The sequence below is a fragment of the Macaca thibetana genome, chromosome 16 (genome assembly GCF_024542745.1).
Source record: "Macaca thibetana thibetana isolate TM-01 chromosome 16, ASM2454274v1, whole genome shotgun sequence".
Taxonomy (NCBI): Eukaryota; Metazoa; Chordata; class Mammalia; order Primates; family Cercopithecidae; genus Macaca; species Macaca thibetana.
In genome coordinates this window covers 45,696,426-45,717,123 of record NC_065593.1, presented here as the reverse complement: position 1 = coordinate 45,717,123, position 20,698 = coordinate 45,696,426, and the positions used below count along the sequence as shown (strand labels likewise).

Sequence of the window (20,698 nt, the reverse complement as noted above, 5' to 3'; positions counted from 1 at the left end):
ACCGTGCCCAGCCTTTTTTTTTTTTTTTTTTTTTTTTTTTTTGGACACAGGCTGTCTCTCTGTCACTCTGTCACCCAGGCTGGAATGCAGTGGTGCAATCACAACTCACTGCAGCCTCGACTTCCCAGGCTCAAGCAATCCTGCCACCTCAACCTCCTGAGTAGCTGGGACCCAGGTGTGTGCCACCATGCCTGGCTATTTTTTAAATTGTTTTGTAGAGACAGGGTCTCACTATGTTGCCCAGGCTGGTCTTGAACTCGTGGGCTCAGGTGATACACCTGCCTCACCTTCCCAAACTGCTGATATTCCAGGCATAAGCCACCAAGCCCGGCTTTTTTTTTTTTTTTTTTTGACAGGATTTAATACTATTGCCCAGACTGGAGTGCACTGTTGCAATCATAGCTTACTGCAGACTCGAACTCCTGTGCTCAAGCAATCCTCCCACCTCAATCTTCCAAGTAGTTGGGACTACAGGTATGCATGACCACGCCTGGCTAATTTTTTATTTTTTGATTTTTTTTTGGTAGAGATGAGGTCTCGCTGTGCTGCCCAGGCTGGTCTCAAACTTCAAATGATCCTACTGCTTTGGCCTCCCAAAGTGTTGAGATTGCAGGCACGAGCCATCGCGCCTGGCCCAAACGCACATCTTTCTAGTTCTGGAACCTGCACTAGTTCCACTAAACTGCCTTCTGGAGTGAGAACCCTGGGAAGTCCAGCCCAGCACAGTTTCACAGTGTCAGCGAGCATTGCTGTAGTTTGCTGGCATGAAGATGAAGGGCTTGTTTTTTTTTTTTTTTTTGAGACAGAGTTTCAGTCTTGTTGCCCAAGCTGGAGTGCAATGGTATGCTCTCGGCTCACTGCAGCCTCCGCCTCCCTGGTTTAAGTGATTCTCCTGCCTCCGCCTCTCGACTAGCTGGTATTACAGGCATGCACCATCACACCTGGCTAATTTTTTGTATTTTTAGTAGAAATGGGGTTTCAACATGTTAGGCTGGTTTCGAACACCTGACCTCAGGTGATTTGCCCACCTCAACCTCCCAAAGTGCTGGGATTACAGGCATGAGCCACTGCGCCCAGCCCATGAAGGGACTTTCAAAAGAGAAGACATTGTCTCCATCTCCCCCCTTTTCCAGTCTAGCTGGGGATGAAACTGTGTGTATGAAGGGAATGGACAGGACACATGCTGCCTCCCATCTGTAGATGCAAAGGAAGGATTTATATGCCAGGGTGCCCCAAATATTGGAGCATTTGAAGCTGAGAGTTGGGATAGGAACAGCACTAGATGGAGAGTTCGGGGACCTACATTCCAACCCTGGCTTTGCTACTCATACCCCGTGGGACATCGTGCAAACCTCCTCACCCTCCTTGCCCAAAGGCAGGGGTGCTCCTGAGGATCTGAAAGCCTCCTCTTCAGTTCTGTGCTGTTGTGGTTTCAATGGGGGTGGAGCTAGACAGGAGAGGAATCCTGAAGAAAGTAAGTGTTGAAGAGAACCTTGAGCAGCGGAAAGGTAGGACATGGAAGAGGGAAGTGGCACTGCACATAAGAGCTTGGCAGAGGCAACAAAGGAAAGAAGCGATTGCTTGCCAGAGACAGAAAGCTCATTCTTGAATGCCTCTTAAAGACTAGTCCTGGCACAGTTCACAATAAAGAGTACCTGTAGGTTCTTTTGGGGTCTCTAGTTGTCCAGGACCAACATGGGCTTAGTCAAGACACTCCTCCACCCAGAGGCTAAAGCTTCCAGAGGCCCCAGTGTCTGGGATTCATCGCTGCACTGGGCTCCCCTCCTTAGCGGTGGCCTCTTCTTGCTTTGGAGAGACAGTCCAGCAGCAAACAGTCCCTGGAGAGCAGAGGAGTGGAAAAGAAGTGGTTTTCAACCTCAGACTGCCAGGAGACCTTCCTTCCTAATTCCTACCTGTTTGCTACCCTCGTTCTCATCTACTGCCATTTCAGAAACACGTGTAAGCCACAGAGAACAGCAGGTGTTATAAATCTGTGTGCCAGGGCCCCAGTGTGACTTTGCTTCTCAGATCACCATAGCCTTGGACACAATCAAAAACTAGTGACAATTACATTGGTATCTGACTTAAATCCCTCAGCCCCTCCTGGTGCCTGAGACTTACAAATTCCGGGGTTCTTCCCTCTCTTCTCCAAGGCTATCAAATCCCCTAAGTTAAGGGTCAGCAAACTTCCTTTTTTTTTTTTTTTTTTTTTTTTTTTTTTTTTTTGAGACAGAGTCTCACTCTGTAGCCCAGGCTGGAGAGCAGGGGCGTGATCTTGGCTCACTGAAACCTCTGCTTCCCGCTTCAGCCTCCCAAGTAGCTGGGATTACAGGCACCTGCCACCATGTCCAGCTAATTTTTTTTTTTTTTTTTTTTGTATTTTTAGTAGAGATGGAGTCTCACTGTGTTGGCCAGGCTGGTCTTGAACTCCTAACCTCAGGTGATCCATCTGCTTCGGCCTCCCAAAGTGCTGGGATTACAGACATAAGCCACCATGCCCAGCCATGGGTCAGCAAACTTCTTCCATAAAGGGACAGGTAGCAAATATTTTAGGCTGTACAAGCCATATGGTTTCTGTTGCAACTATTCAGCTCTGCTGTTGTAGTGCTGAGAAGCATAGCTATGTTCCAAAAAAATTTTACTTATGGACTGAAGTATGAATTTCACATTTTCATATGTTATACAATATTTATATTTATATTTATTTTTTAAAATGAGATGAGACTTCGCTATGTCCAGGCTGGTCTTGAACTCCTGAACTCAGGTGATTCACCTGCCCCTGCCTCCCAAAGTGTTAGGATTACAGGCGTGAGCCATCGTACTAACCCCTATTATTTTTTTTTTTTTTTTTTTTTTTTTTTTGAGACGGAGTCTCGCTGTGTCTCCCAGGCTGGAGTGCAGTGGCGTGATCTCGGCTCACTGCAAGCTCCGCCTCCCGGGTTCACGCCATTCTCCCTCCTCAGCCTCCCAAGTAGCTGAGACTACAGGCGCCCGCCACCACGCCCGGCTAGTTTTTTGTATTTTTAGTAGAGACGGGGTTTCACCATGTTAGCCAGGATAGTCTCGATCTGCTGACCTTGTGATCCACCCGCCTCGGCCTCCCAAAGTGCTGGGATTACAGGCTTGAGCCACCGCGCCCGGCCAACCCCTATTATTTTTTTAGAGACAGGGTCCCCTCTGTCACCCAGACTGGAGTGCAGTGTCTTGATCATAGCTCACTAAAACCTTAAACTCCTAGATTCAAGTGATTCTCCTGCCTCAGCCTCCTGAGTAGCTAGGACTACAGGCACGCACCCCTATGCCAATTTTTTATCTTTTGATTTTTTTTTTTTTAAGAGATGGGGGTCTCACTATGTTGCCCAGGCTTGTCTCAGACTCTTGGCCTGAAGCAATCCTCCCATCTCAGCCTCCCAAAGTGTTGGAATTACAGGCGTGAGTGACCATGCCTGGCCTTCATGTGTCACAAAATATTCTTCTTTTGACTTTTTTTAAGCACTTAAAAGTGTAAAAATTCAAGTTAAACGTCAGAAAGGAAAAAAAGTGTAAACATCATTCTTAGCTCATGTGCTATACAGAAACAAGTGAAAGGCTGTATTTGGCCCACAGGTTATAGTTTGCCAACTCCTGACCAAAGTGTTGGCACCTCTTTCAGCCAAACTTAGATGGTCCAAGCCTTTCATTGATTATAGCTTTTCTGGCTAAGCCAAGTGGGTTGTCCCAGTCTCCAAGGATGGCAACAGCTTTCAGTTCCCTCAAAGTAGCCTTACCCTTTCAGCTTTATTTTCTCTTCTGAAGTGGCTTGATTAGAGGGTGCTAGAGAGCCACCCCTCCTTCCCCTGCCCCTAGCTATAAACTGGTTTCCCCAGTACATTTCTACCCATTCTCTCTCTCGACTATGTGCATCTGGGCCTTACCGAGGCACCTCAGTCCCTACTGGCCGGGCAGGCCTTATCGCTCTATTTCGTTAAATTCTCTACCCTGGTGTTGCCAGAACTCCAGAGCCAATGCCTCTTTTATTAAGGGAGATTTTATATACAAGGAAGGCTTGGAAGAGGTCAGCCAGAGGTGAATTCCTGGAGCAGGGGGATTTTAAGCTGAGCTTCCCTGAGACAGGGACAGGAATTAGAGGAGGGAAGAGAGAAGCATGGTGTTCCAGACAGAAGCAGGAGAGAGTGGGCTGTGAGTAGGCGACAGGGAGGGGAGAGTCTGCACGTGGACGCCCATAGGAAGCAAGATATATATTATTCTGAGGAATTGGTCTTGGGGAGGGAGGTGGCTTGGTGGTTGGGTTGACCAGTTAGACCCTGAAAACCCTGATTTGGAGCAGCTGGAGATAACTTGACCTATGGCATGAGAGGAGAACTCAGAGTCTCAACTTCCAGCTCTGTCTTTTTGTTTTTGTTTTTTAATGGTCCAGAAGTCTTTTATTTATTTATTTTGTGCCTATTATGCCATGAATTCATAGGGAACAGGTCCAGCAGTTCAGACGCCTTTCCCTTGGTTTACACAAAGCGTTCTTCTCTGGGCAGAGCAGGCTGGCGCTTCAGTTGAACCCAGATACTTTTCTCTTTGGCGTCTTTTTCTGATCATGTACTTTCATATGCTTCAGGAAGCGATTCCAGCTCTCAGAGTGCTTAATGTGCTCAATAAGGACATTAATTCTCTTGACAAGAATCTTGCGCTTGTTTCCAACAATGCCAACAGCTTGCTGTGTAACACTGTAGACTTTGAGTTTTGCCATGGAAAGGTTTGTGGGGAATTCCTTTTTGAACAGCATCCATTCCCTTGATGTCTACAATATCACCTTTCTTGTAGATTTGCATGTATGTGGCTGAAGGAACAACTCCATATTTTCTTTTTCTTTCTTTTTTTGAGACGGAGTCTCACTCTGTGGCCAGTCTGGAGTGCAGTGGTGCGATCTCAGCTCACTACAACCTCCGCCTCCTGGGTTCAAGCGATTCTCTTGCCTCAGCCTCCCGAGTAGCTGGGATTATAGGCACTCGCCACCACGCCCAGCTAATATTTTGTATTTTTAGTGGAGACGGGTTTCATCACGTTGCCCACGATGGTCTTGAACTCCTAACCTCAGGTGATCCACCTGCCTCAGCCTCCCAAAGTGCTGGGATTACAGGTGTGAGCCACCGCGTCCAGCCCACTTGTATTTTGAAACAGCACTCCTCACCCTGTGAGAACCACTAGGTAGGTTTGTGAGGTAAGCAGTAACATATTATTAGGCTAGAAAGGGGTAGCCAGTACATGGAGAACCTTGAATGTCAGGACAAGACATTGCACTAGATTGAAGGTTCTTCATTGTGGAGGGGACGAGATCTGCTTTAGAAAAATGAAGTTTGGGCCAGGCGTGTTGGCTCACGCCTATAATCCCAGCACTTTGGGAGGCTGAGGTGGGTAGATTACTTGAGGTCAGGAGTTCAAGACCAGTCTGGCCAACATGGTGAAACCCCACCTCTACTAAAAATTCAAAAATTAGCTGGGTGTAGTAGTGCATGCCTGTAATCCTAGCTACTCGGGAGACTGAGGCAGGAGAATCGCTTCAACCTGAGAGGCCGAGGCTGCAGTGAGCCGAGATTGTGCTACTGCATTCCAGCCTGGGTGACAGAGCAAGACTTTGTCAAAAAAAGAAAAAAAGAAAAAGAAAAAAAGAAAAAGGAACTTTGGAGCACTGTACAGAATGAATGGAAGATCCACGAGCAGACCAATCAGTTGCAGCTTCCTGCGGCCTTCTCACCCAGGTAATTTTCAATCTGGGTGGGCTGCTTTGGCACAATTATTGGTGGATGGCAGAGGTCAAGGGGAGGTCCTAACTGCACATCCCCGGGCGGACTGCTGGAATGTAACTAGATTATTTGCTAAGGTGGGATTTGACTACTATTCCACTGTCTTTCCCTGTATTTCAAACAAACCCATCGAGATGAACACAGCGCTCCTCCTCCCCATCAGTCCACACTGGCGGAAGTTGTGTAAAACTAGCAGAAGTCAGGAAAACGGCAACCCTTTGAGGGTTTTTCTCTCCTCTCCCTGCCCAGGGTGCACTGCCTTCTTCGCCCTTCATAGCCTGAACAAGGGAACTATTCAGCCCGACCAAAGGGGAGAGGGAGGAAGACACTTCCTGCTCTCCCTTCTCTGGCCAGGACAGGACATGGTTTTTGATCTAAGGCCCAGAGAATCCCGAGCTGATAAAGGCCCATTGTGGCAGCTTCTAGAGAAACCCAGAGGCCATCAGGGGCTAAGAAGCTGGTTAACAGCCCTTGAACATTTGTGAAAAGAATTACTTGGCGGAAGTCAAGGCAAAATGAGGCCCCTGGGCTGCCACTGGGATGTGCCTTTGCCATCCCTGGCAGGGAGGCTAATGGCAAAGCCAGCAGGAAACCTGGCCCGCCTGCCACTGAAAGGGCTGACCTGAAGTCACCAGCAACCTCAAAGCAGTGCAGGGCAGCTTTGCAGCTCAGGGCTCCCCTACAGACACCTGGAGGTTGAAACCCAATCTCCCGCCAAATGCAGGAAACACAACTGCTCTTTTAAAAAGAGCCTGGGAAAGACAGAGGAGCCTCCCGCCCTCCCACCCCCAAAAGGGTGTCCAAAGCAATAAACAGCAGGAAAAGGAGGAAGGGCGCAGAGTGGAAGCCGGTCTGGAACTTATTTAGGAATTAGGCTCTTTCTGCTCCAATCTTTAACACGCTTTGAGTTCAGGCACCTCATCATTTGAAAGCCTCACTATTCTTATAGCAAAAGCCAAAGTGGGAAGAGATATCCTGAGGCCTGAGATAAATGATGCTGGGGAGGTGGCAGGGAGATGGGCTGGATCGGGGGGGAAGCTCATGGGAGGAAGGTTTGAGGTTCAGCGGAGGGTCAGGAGCCCATCACACACTATTGTCTGCTCCCGGGATGGCTGCTGGGAGGCCCTGGGAGGGGTGCAGGATGCAGGGATTGGGAGAACTCAATCCCTGGCTCCACCCCAAATCTGTGCATCGGGTCTCCCTCTTCCCCAGCTGACAGGTGGTGGACCGATCACTCTGGGGGAGGAAACACGGACGCCAGGTCAGAGAGCAGCCTGTGGAGTCTTCTTAAAGACCCCTCTCTGTGGCCAGGTGGTGAGCCCGGGGATTAAATGAAGAGCAGATTTAAAGCACAGTCAGTCCACTCACTGCATGCTGTTTCCACTCTGTTCCTAGAAGGATCTGGGGTGGGTGATTGACACAGTTCATTTCTCAACCTGATGCCAGCTTTCCCTCCCCACCATCCAAAATGCACAAACTCAGCTCCCCTCAAATGCCAAGGCATTTCCAATTTCCCTATCATCAAAGCAAAGCACAATAAGCAGTACAAACCCACTGGCTGGGCACGGTGGCTCACACCTGTAATCCTAGCACTTTGGGAGGCCAAGGCAGGATCACTTGAGCCCAGGAGTTCAAAACCAGCCTGGGTAACATGGTGAGACCTGGTCTCTGTAAAAAATACAAAATTAACTGGGCATGGTGGCACACACATGTAGTCCCAGATAGTCAGGGAGCTAGGGCAGGAGGATCGCTTGAGCCCAGGAGGTCAAGGCTGCAGTGAGACATGTTCATGCCACTGCACTCTAGCCTGGGCAACAAAGTGGGACCCTGCCCCAAAAAAAGAAAAAAAAACCTACCGCAGAGCACCCCAAGCCATCTAACTGAGGACTACTGGACACATTATTTTACGTCAACCACTTCCCTAGCATTGGCGGAAGGTGTTGCTGGCAGTTGGTGGGCAGGCCTGTAACTCCCAGTGAGTAGCGGCACCAAAACACACAGAACAAGTTAACTGCCCTCCACCCACCTTCACCGCCTACTAGCCCATCCCATGACAAACCTCACCTGCTACCACAGAGATTCCCTTCGGGTTGGGGATGGATCTGGAACACAGCACAAAGTGTTTTCTGAAAACAAAGCATTTTCTGCCTTACTGGAGATGCTGTCCCTGGCAATGCAAACATGTGCACACAAAAACTGCTAGAACACTGTTCTGATCCCACAGCTCCCACAAACAAAAAAACCAACTCATGGCTGAGCCGGAAGGTCTGGGTGTCATTTATTGACAGCAGTTTATACACATTTGTTTCCTTCCCATGGTTGCTTCCTTCCCAGCACAGGCACAGAACCCCTGAGAAGGGCAGTCTCTGAACGAGGGAGCCAGGAACGCAGGTCGGACACATCTTTGGCAGGCATGTTCAGCCCCGGCAGGATGCAATCCTTCAAGCTGGAATTCCACTGGGCATTTGAGAGGGACCAAGGTGGGGGGTAGAGAGGAAGTCTTCGACAGGACTCACATCTCGGTCCAGGCCTCCTCTCTCACTATCCAAGTCCATCCAAGTTTTAGGACCCTGGGGGGCAACAATCAGGCCCACCCACCTCAACAGGGGCAGATTCTTCAATCTGTGCCCAGTTCACACACACCTGTTTCCGCTGGTCGCACAGTTAAAGAGAATCAGCCTTATGGTAACAGACAGACCACTTCCTCTCTGCCCCTCCCCGGCACCTCTCTTCAGCGGCATCTGCGCAGGAACCGCTGGGAAGACGGAGGCCTGCCGCCTTCTCAGTTCAGCCACATGTGCCCTCATCCGCAAATCTTCCATCAGCAACAGGACAGAGGCCACACGTGGACCCAGGCAGACACCTGTGCTCCCCAGTCCATCACACACTGCCCCGCCTGTGAGCTGCCAAATGCTGGTGCCCAGGCCGGAGCTCCAGCAGGCCCCGAATTGGGACCTAAAGCTGGTTTGCATAGGCACTTGGCAATTTTTGGTAGGGAGGTGGATAAAAAAGTAGATGGATGTGAGAAGAATGAAAGTTTCATTTGATAGACTAATTAGAGATCTGAAGTGATTTTACCTTTATTTCCTTCACTTTAAGCCAATCATGAAATTTCACAGTGATTTCTGGGGTGGGGGTAGAAGGAAGGCGGTGTTAAGAATCATCGGGGCTGTGGCCCAGTCAGCCCGCGGAGGTGCAGGCAGGGTGGGCCCTCACTGGGGCAGCTGGAGGAGCACAGACTGCCCCGCTGGCAGGTAGGTGATGTTCCGAGAACGTGAGAGCTGGTATGCGATGTCCTCCGCGGCTTCCAGCTTGCGCAGCTCGATCAGGCCATCCCCTGCAGTGGCCAGTGAGTTGGCAATCAGCTCAGCCGCCTTGGAGTCACCCTCAGCAGAGATGATGGCTGCCTTTTTTTGCTGCTCAGCCTAAAAGAATGGAGGTGGAGACAGACTAAGACCAAACCTCAGGGCACCGCATGTCAGGCTACAACCAAAGGCCCTTCACCAGAAAGCCACCTTCCCAGGCTCCTGGAGGAACTTGGGGAGTTTACCTCCTCCTGATGGTGGGGGGAGGCAGAGCACACAGCCCACCAGTCCTCCCCTTCCCTTTCATGCTCACTCGTCACGGGAGAGATACATTTCTGTTGGTTGCATGAATATTTGTCTTATTTCAAAGTCCTCATTAATATTAATTGCAATCTAGCTTAACAACTCTACTCTGAGCCAGGAGGATCCAAGGCCAAGGAAAACAGAAGCAAAAGAAAAATGGAATCAATCCTCAAGGCTCATCTTTCCTTCCAGCCCCAAGTCTAAAGGACTTCATCAAAGCCAGGACAGGGCCAGGTGTGGTGGCTCATGCCTGTAATCCTGGCACTTTGGGAGGCGGAGGCAGGAGGATCACTTGAGCCAGGAGGTCAAGGCTGCAGTGAGCTATGATCATGCCATTGCATTCCAGCCTGGGCCACAGAGGGAGCCGCTGTCACAAACAAAAAACCTCAGGATGGCTAAGGAAGAGCAGCATGCACTTGTGACTGTTCCTAGAGCTGCCTGTGGGCTAGGCTGATTCCTGACCAGAATCCAGGCACCCACAGTGAGACCTCCTAGGCCTGCCCTACCAATATTAAGAGGAAGACAGTTCTCTGAAATGTGTGACCTTCAGGAATGTGAGGAAGAGGACAGTATTAAGCCTCCCTGAAATTACATACAATTTTGAAATGGCTGGGCCCTGCGCCTATTTGCTTAACAAACATTTACTGTATACCTACTATCGCCAGGCACTATACTAGACTTGTTATAATCTCTGAAGTTATGGAAGATACAAAGCAACGCAAGTCCCTGCCCACACAGTGTTTTCATTCTCCAAAATTAAATCTATTCCTCTTTTCCCATTTTATTTCTTGCTGCCCCCATCTCCCCACCAATTAGGGATACTGGTGGTGGGAAGAGGGGGACAACAATAAACATGTCTTTGCAAATACCAGAAAGAACAGGCTGCTACGCAAATACACTGCGTCCCATCGCATTCTTTGACACATCTGGATGGATTTAGCACTAGAAAAAAATCCAGTGACGAAAGCATATCTGGTGCAACGTTTGATCTTTTTTGCTGTTAGCTTTCACTATGTAACTATGGTTAAAAATGACTTCTCAGTGAAGCTGAAAATACTCCAGGAGAAACATTTTCATTTGTAAGAGAGTGTTTTTGATCTCAGAGAAGTGGAAGAAAAATTACCCTTCGGTGATTTTGGAACATAACTCCACATATCCTTGACTAGCCCCCGAAGACTCTGGAACCAATTGCAGAAGTACAATTCCTTCAAGCCCCTTCCGATTATCCCGGAAGAAGGGATGACAGATGATGAATTTCCAGGCCACCCAGCAAATGGGGAAGCTAAGTGCAGGAGAAAGGGGAGAGAGGCTCCTGCCATCTGGTTGAATGCTCACCTTTTCCACCACAAATCTGGCCCTCTCTGCTTCCTGCTGAGCCACCTGTTTGGCTTCCACCGCTTCTGTGAACTCCTTCCCGAAGGTCAGATGTGTCTAAGGGGAGAGAGTGAGCACAAGATGAGGCAGTGTGATTGCTTAGACAGCACTGCTGGGACGCCTCCACGGCCGCTGGAAGGAAGAGGCCAGCAATGGCTCTAGCAGCTGGAGGCATCTGTGAGGCCAGAACACTCTTCCATCTCTGTATCTGTATCCAAACTGAGTTTACACCCAGCATCTCTGGCTGCCCAACTGCTCCTGTACACTACTCTGTCACTCTCAGTGCAGCGAGCGACCTCATGTAGCAAATGGCGCCTGGGGCTTTTGATGGGGCCCATGGGCACCAGAAGGTATCTATTCAATCGACCACCTCCCCAGAGGAGAACTGTGGGTTCTAAGACCCCCGCCACTGACTAGTGCTCTTCCAAGCGCCTTTGATGCCTTGTTCAAAGCCCAAGGAAGGCCAGATGCAAAACGGGGCCCCTGAGAGTGAGGGAGGCTGCTGGTTCCCAAGGATCCAAGAGCCTGATGCTCTCTGCTTATGGATTAACCAGTCCACTTCTTCCCACAGCAGCTCCACCACTGAACAGGAAGAGGACAAGGGGTGGTAGAACGCAAATCATGCTATTCCCAATGTGAATGGTTCTGTTAAAGGGTTTAAAAGAAAGAGAAAGCAGGTAAAGTCATTGGTCGGGCTGAGGGTTTAGAAGTCTGATGATCCATAGACCTTCCCTAATCATGTCAGGTCTGACGTGACTGTCCCTAACCATAGCACAAACAATGGGAAGGGACCTCAGCATTCCTAATGCCCAGCCTAGAGCAATTTACTTATTCATCCTACTTTTTACTGAAAAAGAATCAAGAGGAGAGCATTGGTTTTGCCATCAGATTCTAGTTGTTTCACTTCCTCCGCTCTCCCAGCCTCTGCTTTTAAAAAAGCAGCCCCGAACTGCTCCTGACGAGTAAATCCTGGTCTCATTCTCTCCCAGAATGTTTAAGCTCCGAACTCTAACTGCAGCTGTTGTACTTCGCCTGATCCATTTCTAGTCTCTCAGTCAAAGTTTGGGTAAGAAAATCTGATCCTGAGAAATGAAAAATGAAATGTATAATTAAGGAATAAAATTTATTTCTAAAAGGGCCAGCTGAGGGCAGCAAATTCCCCATGAAACCTAATTTTCTTCTCACACCTCTTAGACAGGGTTTCCTGTGGTCAGCCCACATTTCCCCAGAATGGAGTATGTGGTTAAAGTCTAGTAAAATGCCAACTTTTCCCTTAGGTTTTTACGCAGCGTTTTCTCACAGCCAAGGTGTTCAGGTTCACGGTAATTACCGGGGAGGGCCTGCAGAACGGCTGCAGCCTGGCCTCTTGCCAGCAGAGGGAGCCCCAAGCCCCCGGGGGTTCCAGCAGGCGGAGCAAGGTGGAGCAGTGCCCCGGGGTTAGCACTGGGTGTTGTCCAGTGGCTGTTTAAACAGCTGCACAGATGCTGGGGGAAGCGGTGCCTTTCCCTAGCGATGCACGGGAGAACTGAACAGGAAGCACTTTACCTCACTGCCCGAACAAATCACTCCAAATGATTTTTCCCAGAGAATCTAGAAACACGACCCTTCCCCTCACCCTCCTCAACCTGAAACGCTATCCTGCCTGTATTGCTTTCTGTCTGAGTTATGACATCCAATGTCATATAAACACACAAGCTATAGTGTCTCAGGAGGATAGCTTACGCCTCAGAGATGTCCCTTGCCCCCTATACCAGGCCTGGGGGAATCGAACCATTCGTTTACACTCTATCACCTTTCACTAGGGTTCCCAGAACTTCCATCACTGAGCTTCGGACCGTAAGTGTTAGGAAACTCCCAGGGGTCAGGCTGGGAGGTCTGTGCTAGGGATAAAGACTACCCGAGCTGTTCTCTGGTCTCTACCAGACAGTTTCTGCCTGTGTCAAACAGGGTTAACAAGGCATCACTTTCTGGGTAACACAGTTTGGAGAACGTAAAACATTTAGTGGTTAGGGACTATCTGGATACAACCAGAGGTCATAAGAAAAATGTGTGTGGCGGGGGAAGGCAAAAGAACCCTCAACTGAAAAACCCACAGAGACTGCCTCGCCTCAACATGTTTCTGTGTTTTCAAGCCTCACATCTAGCAAAGCAGAAGCAGGGACCTAATAGCGTCTGCCCAGAAATGGAGCCAGGCACCTAACGAGACCTGCAGCCCCTTCCCCTCGGTCTCCCGAAGGATCTTACCAAGGACACGTCATCCAGGATGAGCCCAAAGGTGGCTGCTCGCTCTGTAAGATCGTCGCTCACCTGCCTGGAGACCAGCTCTCTCTGGGTGATTAGTTCTCCAGCATCAAAGCGAGCCTGGTTTCAAAGGGAGGAGCAGAAGGGCAGGTCAGGTTAATGAGGAAGCAGAAAAGGAACCAGGAAACTGCAGCCACATCCCAATCAACCCACTGCCAAGCGCTTCCTGCCACCTGGCACCCTTCTGGGGAGGTGCTCTGGGCTTGAGGCTAAGGGCCCCTGTTCACTCACCACCACTGACTTGAGGATCTCGGTCGTGATGGACGGCAGCACACGCTCATCATAGTCCTCTCCGATGCTGGTGAAGATGCGAGGAAGCTGGCTAGCGACGGGCCGGAAGAGGATGCGCAGTGTGATGTTGACATTCTGTAAATCTTAGGGTAGGGGACAAACACTGGAGTTAAAAATAAAAACCACTGTAGGAAAACAAGTGCTTTTTTTAAAATTTTTCCTTTTTTTGAGACGGAGTTTTGCTCTTGTTGCCCAGGCCGGAGTACAATGGGACGATCTCGGCTCACAGGAACCTCCACCTCAGGTTCAAGCGATTCTCCTGCCTCGGCCTCCCAAGTAGCTGCGATTACAGGCACACGCCACCATGCCCAGCTAATTCTGTATTTTTAGTAGAGACGGGGTGTCACCATGTCAGGCTGGTCTCAAACTCCTGACCTCAGGTGATCCACCTGCTTCAGCCTCCCAAAGTGCTGGAATTAAAGGCGTGAGCTACCGTGCCTAGCCACAAGTGGTCTTTTATATGGCCTCTCCTACTCCAATTTGCTACAATTTTTATTTATGTATTTTGAGACAGGGTCACATGTTGCCCAGGCTGAAGTGCAGTGGCAAGATCAAGGCTCACTGTAGCCGCCTTGACCTCCTGGGCTCAACTGATCCTCCTACCTACACCTTCCAAGTAGTTGGGACTACACAGGCACATACCACCACACCCAGTAATCTTTGTACTTTTTGTAGAGCTGGAGTTTCGCCATGTTTCCCAGGCTGGTCTCAAACTCCTGGGCTCAAGTGATCCACCTGCCTCAGCCTCCCACAATGCTAGAATTATAGGTGTGAGCCATTATGCCTGGTAATTTTTATTTTTTATTTTTAGAGACAAGGTCTTGCTATGTGGCCCAGGCTAGACTCAAGTTCCTGGGCTTAAGCATTTCTCCTGCCTCAGCCTCTTGAGTAGCTGACACGCACCACTGTGCCTGGCTCCAAACTGGCTACAATTTATAAGCAAATCTGCTGATTATAAGATCCTAGAGGGCAAGGAATAGGTATGCCTGGTTTCCTTGGCAGAGAACCCAACAGAGCATCACAAAGAGTTTATAATTTCTTAGAACATTCAGTGATAGCAGCTTTTTGGTATCCCCTGAATGCCCTCAGATACACGTAATTCAGATTATATGTCTACCAGGCGCCATGTAACGCTTGCAACACTGAACATTTTAAGACAATAGGCCAATGCTAAGAATTGTAGGGTGAGGCCTTTTCAAGCTCTGGTGATTGTGGCCAAGTCAGGAGTCAGCCTTGGAGAGGTTAGTTTGGGTCTGGTGGAAACCGTGTTAGACTAGTAGTCCAAAGATCTGGGCTATTTACTAATGATGTGGCCTCTCTAAGCCTTAGCCAACCTGAGCTTATTTCCTTGTCTATGAGAATGAGGACAACTTCATTTGCTTTCTGGGCCTTGAGGAAATGTTGGGGAAAACTGAAGGAAAAAACAGTCAAAAAGCACTCTGTCAAATGTGTAACACATATAAGGGGTTAATAGACCCATCTATGTTCTGCTTCTCATTACTTGGGCCAGTTAAAGGATCCAGGGAGAGAATTATACCTTCCCCTGGACAATTCAGGCCTGCAGGGAGCCAAAGCACTGTCATGGCTTGCTTACAGACGTCAACAATATGGACCAAGCGCCCATGAGACAGAGCCCTGAACTGTGCACCAAGAGACGTGGGCAATGTATTAATACCGACAACTCCCTGATATCTAGAAGCGCCTATCAATAGTTTTAGAAATAGGTACATAATGTATCCTGAAAACAACTGCAAAACAGTACAGAAAGAAATCCCAAAGAGGTGGGAAGTTTAGAAGCAGGCTTTTTTTTTTTTTTTTTTTGAGACAGAATCTCACTCTGTTGCCCAGGCTGCAGTAAAGTGGCATGATCTCAGTTCACTGCAACCTCCGTTCCCCAGGTTCAAGCGATTCTCCTGCCTCAGCCTCCTGAGTAGCTGGGATTACAGGTACCCCCCACCACTGGCTAATTTTTGTATTTTTAGGTGAGACAGCGTTTCACCACATTGGCCAGGCTGGTCTCGAACTCCTGACCTCAGGTGCTCCACCTGCCTTGGCCTCCCAAAGTGCTGGGATTACAGGCATGAGCCACTGCACCCAGCCATAAGTGGATATTTCTAAGATTCCATATTGAACTCTCCAGGGCAAGTAGTCCAGTCATTCCTGTGATGTACAGTCCAAACTCTTTTGGATCCTGGTATCCCACAGATGCTCCGGCAACACAAAAGAGCAGAGCACCTCTTCCACACTCCCTACTTTACCTGAACCACAGGCAAGACTCACCTTTGCTACCAGTGATGACCGGCACATTACGTGGTCGAGAACGGCAGTCAAAGATAATTGGTTTCTGTACCCATGGGATGAGAAAGTGAGTCCCTTCCCCTACCACAATGTCCTGTACTCCACGGAACCGGTCAAAGATGACAGCTCTGTGCCCAGCATCCACTAGGAAGAAAGGATAATGACATGTCATAAAAATCTTCTCATCCTTTAAACAAAAGGATCATGTCTTTGAAAGAGCCCTGGTGCTTTCTGTCCACTTATTAAGTCTCCCCTCTTCTCTCTCTCTATCCCAACTCCTGGTCTCTAGAGACTTCTAAATAGCTACAAAACTAAGCAATCACTTCCTGTTCCACATGTCCCCAAGGATTGGAAATAGGATCTGTTCCTTAGCATCCTTTCTCCTTGAGGGAACTGGCTGTTGATTTTCTGAATGACCATTCTATCCCTGAACTCCCACCAACATATTTCCAGGAATCACCTACCAAAACTTCTAAAACTCACTGAGGTCTTCCCAGTTACCACATATCCAAGGGGCTCCAATTTAACCTAGTGCTCCCAGAAGCAGCACCCTCATTATGGGAATCCTACATTTAGGAGGTCCCACTCTTTCTTCCTAATAGCTCTGTTTCTCTAAAGTTTTAAGGGGTTATAGAGCTGTCTTGGCAGAGAGAGAAATTTATGACAGCAAATACTGTCTAGTGGCAGGTGTGGCCAAAAGGATCACAGAACTGCTAAGATGTGTCATATAAGCCAAGCAGGCTTTTCTAATCAGTTGCCTCGCTGAACTTTATCATTGGTCCAAATCTTCACTCTGAAAGTAAAGCTCCTCTTGTCAGCCAGCCACACACCAGATGGGTCAACCTACTGCTGCTTTGCAGCATGTGAAACTGTTAGAATGTCAGAGTTAAAGGGGGTCCTACAGATACAGTCAGGTCAAATCCATTGCTTGACCAATGAGGAAGCTTCCACAGTAAAGTGAAAGAAAACCCAGCTTAACCCCCCTCCTACATTGTTAAAGGCTGGGCAGTGCATCTCAAAGATATTTCTTCTGAAACTATCCAAATTCAGCAGAGCAAAAGCTCCTGTTCGGGACAAGGTCACCCAAACAGATCTGCAGCCTTTGCTGTTATTCCACATGCAAGAAGAGGAGAACAAATGAGATCTCCATTTCAGATAGCCAGGGCAATCCAGACACCGCGCAGCAGCATTTGGGTGGTGCGGCTTCACTTCACCTTGACAGGAGCCACTGAACACACCCAACTAGGAAGTGGGCTGGGAGGCTCTTTTTGAATAAAGGCTCTGAGAGAACCTATGACTGAAAGGTCAGGGGCTGTGGTAACAGTGCAGTCCTAGGGTATGAAATGGCAAGAGATGAGCCCTCTTGGCCACAAACATATTCACCGACAGCAGCTACCATCAAGAGTGTCACATGGGCTATGCAGACCAACAGAAATCTCCCAGGAAAGTGCAGTGACCCACTGTCCCTCCATGCCTCACCATTATATAAGGCAGAGTTCACCACGCCTCCTGCAACAGCTAAGGCCAGGCCAAACTTGCCAATGGACTCAAACACTTTGGCAGCCATGTTTTCTTCTGCTGGACCCTCTCACACCTAAGGGGATAAAAACAAAATACAATCAAACTTGATGCCAAATCCTCAGAGAAGGCCCTCTCTGACACACAACAGTCACTTTTCAACCAGGCTATTTATTTCCCCATTCCTGAAAGTGCTAAATCATCCATTGAAGGATACCTAATAATGCTTTGTAGCTTGTAAAGTGTACTATCAATTCTTCTGCTTTTTGTTTCCCCCAGTTTCTTTTCTTTCTTTTTTCTTGAGACAGGGTCTTGCTCTGTCACCCAGGCTGGAGTGCAGTGGCGCAATCTCAGCTCACTGAAGCCTCGACCTCCCAGGCTCAATCTTCTCACCTCAGCCTCCCAAGTAGCAGGGTCCACAGAAGTGTTAAATTAGCTAGCCACCACGCCCAGCTAATTTTGTTCATTTTTTTTGCAGAGATGGGGTCTCACTACGTTGCCCTAGATGGTCTTGAACTCCTGAGCTCAAGTGTCCCCCTTGCCTCGGCCTCTCAAGTGTTGGGATTAGAGGCATGAGCTACCACACCTGGCTGATTTCTCTTTTTTTCTCAACCATTTAAAGTAAGGTGTCTGGGACACTTGGTTCAATAATGAAAACAATGCATGGGCTTGAAATCCATAGAGAACTTAGCACCATACTAAACCACCCTCTCATTTCCTGGACAAGCAGGCCCCCAAAAAGAGGCTGTGTGGTTGGATTGCTGCAATTATGGTTTGAAAAAATAACTCGAAAAATGTGCTACATGTTGATGCCAACCAAAAAAGTAACCATTACAGCTAACACTTATATCAGGTAGCCTAATAAAAGAAATTTGTTTACTTCTCACAATTACCCTATGAAGCATATTACTACAGAGGAAACAGAGGCACACAGAGAGGTTACATGAGAAGCCGAGATTGCAGTTATTAAGTGGTAGAACCAGAATTAGAACCCAAAAGTCTAATGCTAGCAGACACAGCTTTCCTCCTCACCATACTGCTTCTCAACATTGTGTATTAGGAACGACCTGCTTCTTATGGAAGCAGGAGCTGGATGACATCCTGGGGCCAAGATAACTTAAGAACCTATTTGGGAGAAAGGCTCTAACTAGTTGCACAGGGACAAAGAGTTCTGGAATAACTGGGAGGGTGGGGCTGAGGCGGGGTGGGCATAAGCACAGTTGACCTAACTAGAAATCACTCTAGCATCTAACTTTCTAACGCTCCGCCCCACCGTCGTTGCCCGCTCCAGCCTCAAATCCTCCCTCCCTACTTCCCAGACCTCAACTCCTGAGACTACCTTTATCTCGTCCAGTGCATTTAAATCTTCCTTCTCCGAGGCTGGGACACCTGGCCCTTTCCATTTCTAATGGCTTCTGGATTATTCCTCACCCTGCCCCCATGGACACCTCCCTTACTCTAAGCAACCCCTGGCTCGTCCCGGGCTCAGCCCCTTCTCCCCTCCCTCACAAGTCGGACTCACGCACGCACTCTCCTCGCCCAAAGTGCGCATCATGGAGCACAGGATTGCAGAGACGCCCAGAGACTGGCCTTTGCCGCCCCCTCCATTCTCACCTGCTTCCACTCTGACCTCCACATGAATTCCCCAACCACGCATACTGCGCATGCGCTCCTCTGCCTCGCCCGCTTTCCAAGATTCAGGCTTCCTATTGGTGGGGACGAGAGCTGTGAGTTCTGGGAAGGGTGGCTTAGAACCTCACCCTGGTTCCACGGCTCTTAACAGATGAACTACAACTTCCAAAAGGCTATGCAGCGGCGGGCCCGCGAAGAAAAGCGTTTTTTCTTTGGTGATCACCGCGACGATGTTGCCGCAAGGCCTTTTGGGAGCTGTAGTTTCCTGGGACTAAATGCACGTGCCTATCGTGTATAGCGGCTAAGACTGAGGAAAGGTGAGCCTTAGGGCTCCGGGAAAGAGGAGGTGGGCGTCCAGTTGGTGGCAAAAATGAGTAGGGGCAAGTTTATGACTGATGAAAGAGGACAGGTAGAACTCTGGGGGAAGTCGTGGTGAAATCAGCGGCGGGCTGAGACCCTTTGGGGGAAACGAAGGGCCGTCTTCCTTCCAAAGCCCTGTCTGCAAACGTCCTCAGAGTTGTGAGACATTGATTACCAGACCCAGAGAGAACCATCTGTGCTGAAACACTGAGACCAACCGAGAGGAAGGAATTCATTCAGGGTCATGCACCGAGTGAGAAAAGGGGCTCGGCTTGGAATCCAGGTCCCCTGAACATGATTTTAAAGAAACGTTTTATTTGGAAAAGTTGCAAGAATAGTGCAAAAGAACGCACGTTTAACTTTGGCTCAGATTCACCTATTGTTAACAATGTGCTTCATTTGTTTTATCATTGGTTTCTTACCTCTCCCCTCCTCCTCCTGGCCGCCGCTCCGCCGCCCCACCTCCGTGTGCGTGTTTGTTTATTTTCTTGTTTTTGTTTTGTTTTGCTTTTTTGTTTGTTTTTGAGATGGAGTTTCGCTCTTGTTGCCCCGGCTGGAGTGCAGTGGCGCGATCTCGGCTCACGCAACCTCCGCCTCCCGGGTTCAAGCGATTCTCCTGCCTCACCCTCCCGAGTAGCTGGGATTACAGGCATGCGCCACCACGCCCGGCTAATTCTTGTATTTTTAGTACAGACGAGGTTTCTCCGTGTTGGTCAGGCTGGTCTCGATCTCCCAACCTAGGTGATCCACCCGCCTCGGCCTCCCAAAGTGGTGGGATTACAGGCGTGAGCCACCGCGCTCAGCTCTCATTCTAGTTTTTACTTCCATAAGATCAACTCTTTTAGCCCCCACATAGGAATAAGAACGTAACGGCTGGGCGTGGTGGTCACGCCTGTAATCCCAGCACTTCGGGAGGCCAAGGCCAGAGGATTGCTTTAGCCTAGGAGTTTGAGACTAGCCTGGGCAACAAAGTGAGACCCTATCTCTACAAAAAAATAAAAATAAAAAGTAGCTGGATGTGGTGGCATGTACCTGTAGTTCCACCTATTCGGGAGCCAAGGTGGTAGGATTGCTTGAGCCTGGAAGGTCAAGGCTGCAGTGAGCTGTGACTGTGCCACTGCACTGCAGCCTGGGTGACAGAGCGAGACTTTGTCTCAAAAAAAAAAAAAAAAAAAAAGTATGGTCATTTTAACAATATTAATTATTCATTCCACCAATCCATGAACACGAGATGTCTTTGCATTTGTTTGTGTCCTCTCCACTTTCTTTCATCAGTTTTGTAGTTTTTATTGTAGAGGTCTTTTTCCTCCGTTTTTGTATATTGATTTTGTATTCCGCAACTTTACTGAATTTATCAGTTCTAAGAGATTTTTGGTGAAATCTTTAGATTTTTCTATATGTGAGGTATCATGTCATCTTCAAAGGGGGACAATTCGCCTTTTTTTTTTTTTTTTAAGACTACTCAAGTGCAGTAGTGAGAAGTGGGGAAAGAGTAGAACAGGGAGTTCAATCCGTAACTTA

At 48.7% G+C, this 20,698-nt stretch overlaps 2 protein-coding genes across 6 annotated transcripts in view; both read right to left on the bottom strand.

Moving 5' to 3' along the window:
• SNF8 (SNF8 subunit of ESCRT-II) overlaps positions 1 to 20,698 on the bottom strand; it is a 576,904-nt gene that overhangs the window by 454,915 nt on the left and 101,291 nt on the right. The window lies entirely within an intron of this gene.
• The window catches only part of PHB1 (prohibitin 1), a 444,080-nt gene continuing 432,232 nt past the window's right edge, over positions 8,851 to 20,698 (bottom strand). Inside the window, exons 2-8 of one of the 3 annotated variants that reach the window (XM_050765702.1) lie at positions 18,800 to 18,847; positions 17,147 to 17,261; positions 15,650 to 15,811; positions 13,310 to 13,452; positions 13,022 to 13,138; positions 10,739 to 10,834; positions 8,851 to 9,220 (exon numbers count right to left, since the gene is read on the bottom strand). In XM_050765702.1, the coding sequence (XP_050621659.1) occupies positions 9,008 to 9,220; positions 10,739 to 10,834; positions 13,022 to 13,138; positions 13,310 to 13,452; positions 15,650 to 15,811; positions 17,147 to 17,234 (819 nt within the window). In that variant the 5' untranslated portion in view covers positions 17,235 to 17,261; positions 18,800 to 18,847 and the 3' untranslated portion in view covers positions 8,851 to 9,007. Of the gene's footprint in view, positions 9,221 to 10,738; positions 10,835 to 13,021; positions 13,139 to 13,309; positions 13,453 to 15,649; positions 15,812 to 17,146; positions 17,262 to 18,707; positions 18,854 to 20,698 lie in introns of those variants that run through there. The other 2 variants (XM_050765699.1, XM_050765701.1) reach the window with 2 other exon arrangements.